General features: G+C 42.6%; 1 protein-coding gene across 1 annotated transcript; it reads left to right on the top strand.

Annotated features, from left to right (window-relative positions):
* Nucleotides 1-701: 701 nt before the first annotated feature.
* Nucleotides 702-3,556, top strand: ankrd49 (ankyrin repeat domain 49). Its single transcript, XM_037259641.1, has 3 exons — nucleotides 702-893; nucleotides 1,582-1,809; nucleotides 2,496-3,556. Exons 2-3 carry the CDS (start codon nucleotides 1,594-1,596, stop codon nucleotides 2,970-2,972), a joined length of 693 nt encoding a protein of 230 aa, XP_037115536.1. The 5' UTR covers nucleotides 702-893; nucleotides 1,582-1,593; the 3' UTR covers nucleotides 2,973-3,556.
* The last annotated feature ends 678 nt before the right edge of the window (nucleotides 3,557-4,234 follow it).

Raw genomic sequence — 4,234 nt, 5'->3', positions numbered from 1 at the left:
GATGAAAGGAGGAGAAAATTAATTGCATTTGATGCTCAGAGGACGACAGAGAAAATCAGATTAGCAATGGTGCCAGCAGCCACAATTACATCATAATATTTTAACATCTCACCAGATTTTAGAGTCTGTTAAGGAACAACTCAAAGAGCATGCTTTATCTTTGACCCTTTTTTTTTTTTTACATTTTGCTATGTTAACCATTACAATTTGAGAAATATTTTGATGACCATACAACCAGAAAATGAACTTTATTGAAACAAAGCAATTCGCATGTCTCCGTTCTGTACTTCCCTGGAGAACCGTGTGTCAACAGAATGTGGAACAATGATCAATGTTGAATAATGTACTGTTTTGAATTGAACGATACAAACATTGATTTCTGTCAAATGTGTTGTTTTTGTTCTAGCCCTCCGCCCCCACAAAAAGGGAGAAAATGATTATGCAATTATTATTATTTCAGCAATTATAGATATTTGTTTTCGTGTGTGTATCTTGGATGAATGGAGTGGCAAACTCTGAATGTCGCAGTTTACTGAATAACCGCTAGATGTCGCAACATTCAAAATGTAAGGTCAAAAACCAACAGAAGTCGACGAAGAGGAAAACGCATCACATTTAATTGTGGGTAATGTAGTGTTTGAAACGCCATTCTCATTAAATTTTGATTCTTAAAAACTACATTTCCCTAAGACAGCAACAAAACAGCTTTCTTTTGAATCCAAAAAGCCGAGGGGTGACAATTCTAAATGTTGTGCACTCGTTCTTTAAATAAGAATTAATTTTATGACCATGATACTTGCGTGCGCTGCATTTTAAAATACGTTGTCTCGATGTCCGTGTTTTAATCGAACGCCATCAAACAGCAGCAGACGTAAAGCCGCAAATCTTGACAGGTAACGACACAGAACTACGTTTATTTAAAATGAAACACGCACAAAAACATTGCTCTTGCATATGGGACAGCTTTACGACCATGCTTTTTTTCTTTCTTCCGTGAGCTGTAAATGGAAACCCGAAGATACCTGGAGCAGAACAGACTCCTACATTTCACTGTGGGAAGATTGAAAAAAAACATTTAAAGCATGTATAGGGTTTTATTTACAGCAGCTTTTATTGATACATACGGTGAAGACCCTTGAAAGCAAAAACATGTTTTGTTAAATTGGCTCACCAGGAAGAAGCATGCCAAATTTGTGATCACCATGGTGAAAAATCTTGCTCGCTTCCCCTGTCAGATAGCATGGGCGTGATAGGTGAATGCACTGACAGCACGCCTCGCTCAACTGTTAACCATCCATTCATCCATCCATCCATTTTCTGTACCGCTTTGTTCCAATATTACTATAGTGGAAAACGACGATAGCATGATGTGGAATTGTTAGAAGGTACGTACACCTTCAAAGGTGAAAAGCTGTGCTCTAATCATAAAATAAGTACACAATCCAACCAAACAACTATTCAATTCAACTTGGTTAGCATCGAGGAGGCGCCTTAAGACCTTTTCCCACCGCACTCAGCAGGAAAGATGAACAAGTACTGTATGCCACTATTCATTGCTTTTTTTGGTGTTCTTGGACACAGAGACGCGTCAACATGGAGTTTCCAGATGATTTTAACCAGTTAGAGCTTATAAATACACACAGCCACCTGATTCCACGAGGGGCTCATAGCCACTGGACTGGGAGTAAAGACGAGGAGGGAGAAACAGAGGATGAAGAAGTCCATAGTGAGGAGTGGTATCTACAAAAAGAAGAAAGTCTCAAAGACAAACCAGCAGAACTCATTCTCTGGGCTGCAGAAAACAATCGCGTAAGTGTGCAGAATTTGACTGGTGTATGTAGACTCATGTTTAAAATAAACTATATGTATCTGGCTTGCGTTCTGCCATTTATGTACATCATGCAGACTGCAGAGATAGGTCACACATACAGTAAGTCGTAGCCTTCAAGTCCCAAGTTTGTCTTGGACATGTCAATTATCCCTTTACCCATATTTACAATTTCATATGCCGGTTTCTTTCCCTTGAATTACAGCGAGCACTCATTCACTCGTCCGTCTGTACGAATTGCCGTCACGTGCAGCGGTTCATTGTCATCACTCTCCGGTGACTGCCACCAAGTAAGGCGACTGCCGAGTCTCCGGGATACCAGAGGGTGACGACAATGAGCCGCAGTGACGGCGCGGCCTTGCTCGGTTTTAGATCCACCTCAGAGGAGGTTCTCAAAAGCTGTTCCAATCTAGCCGTACAGATCCAAAAGGTGTCATGGAAAAGTGATCACTCGAGGCTGAGCAAAACAAAAGCCAAACAATGTGAGTGGGCCTGAAGGCCAAACAATGTGAGTGGGCCTTGGACACCCCTGGCGTACTTCATTTTTTGAATCCTGTGGAGTCAATCATTTTGCGAGCTCTTTTTTTTACTGCTACCTGAGAGCAATTACTATGCAGCCAGCGAGTAAACCATTCATGATTGATTGCCACTGTGATTTACCTCACAGGTGTCCACAGTCCACAGATTGTTATCGGCAGAGGTCTCGTTGGTGCACAGCAGCGATGATGATGCTTACACTCCCCTGCACCGGGCGGCCTATAGCAACCACACGGCCGTGGCCGCTTCCTTGCTGGCTGCGGGCTCTAAGGTGAACTCTCGCACCATTGACGGTTGGACGCCTCTCCACAGCGCGTGCCGCTGGGGCCATGTCGCCATGGCGACCTTGCTCCTGCATCACGGCGCCGACGTCAACGCGCAGACCAACGGAGGTCTCACACCTCTGCACTTAGCGGCCTCGCACAGCAGTTCGGCCAAAAGCGACTGGCGCCACACTTTGGAGCTCCTCCTCTCTCAGCGCCACCTGAAGGCAGGGCTTCGCAGTTACAGCGGGGAGAGCGCCAGTGAGCTGGCTCGACGTAGCGGCCCCTATCACTTCCTCTTTGAGATGGTAGAAGACTGCGCTAGTATACTTCCCAGCCTGTGAATGTTTTCTTCAAGACCTCGGCGGTAGCCCTTGGACAAATTCTTGTTAACTGTTTTTAAAATGTCTTTAATAATGTCAAACTGCATAATCTGCTGTGGTCAATGTGCTGAAGATTCAACTTTCACATTGAATGTTTGTTGAAGTAAAACTGGCAAATTCAGTTTGCGTTTTGTGTAACATTGGAAATGAACTGTGCTTTGAATTAATTGTTATTATGATATCTCTCCTGACATTTTCCGAGGCATGTTTTAAACTCATAAGTAAGGATACTGTGAAAAGCATTGCTCTGTCTCCTAGCAACCTGAGCACATCCGACGTGCAGGGCAATTGTGTTAACAATGAAGTTAAACTGCAAGTCAATGTACCTAATTAAAGTCGATATCTACATATTCTGAACCCTTGAGCCAGCCCATTGACTAAAAATAAAAACAGTAAAACTACAAGTGTTAAAAATACAATAAACGTTACCTACTCTGTTTTTCGAACTGTAAGACCTCGGACTGGTCTTTTGTGTGCTCCTGATAATCAAACATCTGTCTGTGTAATTACAATTCGCTCTATAATAAATATGCACAGAAGCAACCAAAGAACGGGGAAGAGTAACTCGTTGTTTTTGCCCCCCGGCTTTTACGTCAGAAATTCAGATGAATGAGTCAGTCTGCAGGTAGTTGACCTCGTTTATGTCGTGTTTCATGGGTTCTTAATGTTCAGACACATAATTGAATGCTTTTGATTAACATGTCATGGAAAATGATCAGAACAGACTACTGCATGTGTTGAGGATAACGTTTGAATTTAATGTCGTAATGTCACCGCAATGCTGCTCTTACAAAAGTAGTACATCCGATGGTCACGAGTCTTCCTATCTCCCTACTGATCACAAAACCTTGGGCATTGCACTCCTTGAGCTGCTTTATGCAGCATCCTCCATCTGTGGAATAAAATAAGACTAAAAAAATTAGAGTACTCTGTGTTTCCCATTCTTTATGTTAATGAAGAAAATGGGGACCGTGTAGAGTCTGTCCATTTTTGAGAGTGAGTTTAATGAATTTACAATCTCTAATCTCTTTTGAAGGGTTTTACCCTGGCACGACCACCTGACAGTCCCAAAGATGAGACGTACAAATATTCCCATAGCGCTTCAGGCAGTTTGGCCTTTTCGCCCTGCTGCCAGAGAGAGAGAGCAATTGTCTGTGTTGATTGGCAGCAAAGCCCATTTGATCTCAAATATGAGTTTTTTTTGTACAGATGCAGATTCACTT

This window comes from Syngnathus acus, chromosome 1 (assembly GCF_901709675.1).
Source record: "Syngnathus acus chromosome 1, fSynAcu1.2, whole genome shotgun sequence".
NCBI lineage: Eukaryota > Metazoa > Chordata > Actinopteri > Syngnathiformes > Syngnathidae > Syngnathus > Syngnathus acus.
Note: the sequence above shows the minus strand (reverse complement) of the source record. Positions and strands in the feature narration are given on the sequence as shown.

Bases quoted from the DNA above. Each gene is read 5' to 3' on its own strand.
- ankrd49 (XM_037259641.1), top strand. From the start codon at position 1,594: ATGGAGTTTCCAGATGATTTTAACCAGTTAGAGCTTATAAATACACAC. The intron at 1,810-2,495 runs GTAAGTGTGCAG...TTTACCTCACAG, and splicing joins GGGCTGCAGAAAACAATCGC to GTGTCCACAGTCCACAGATT.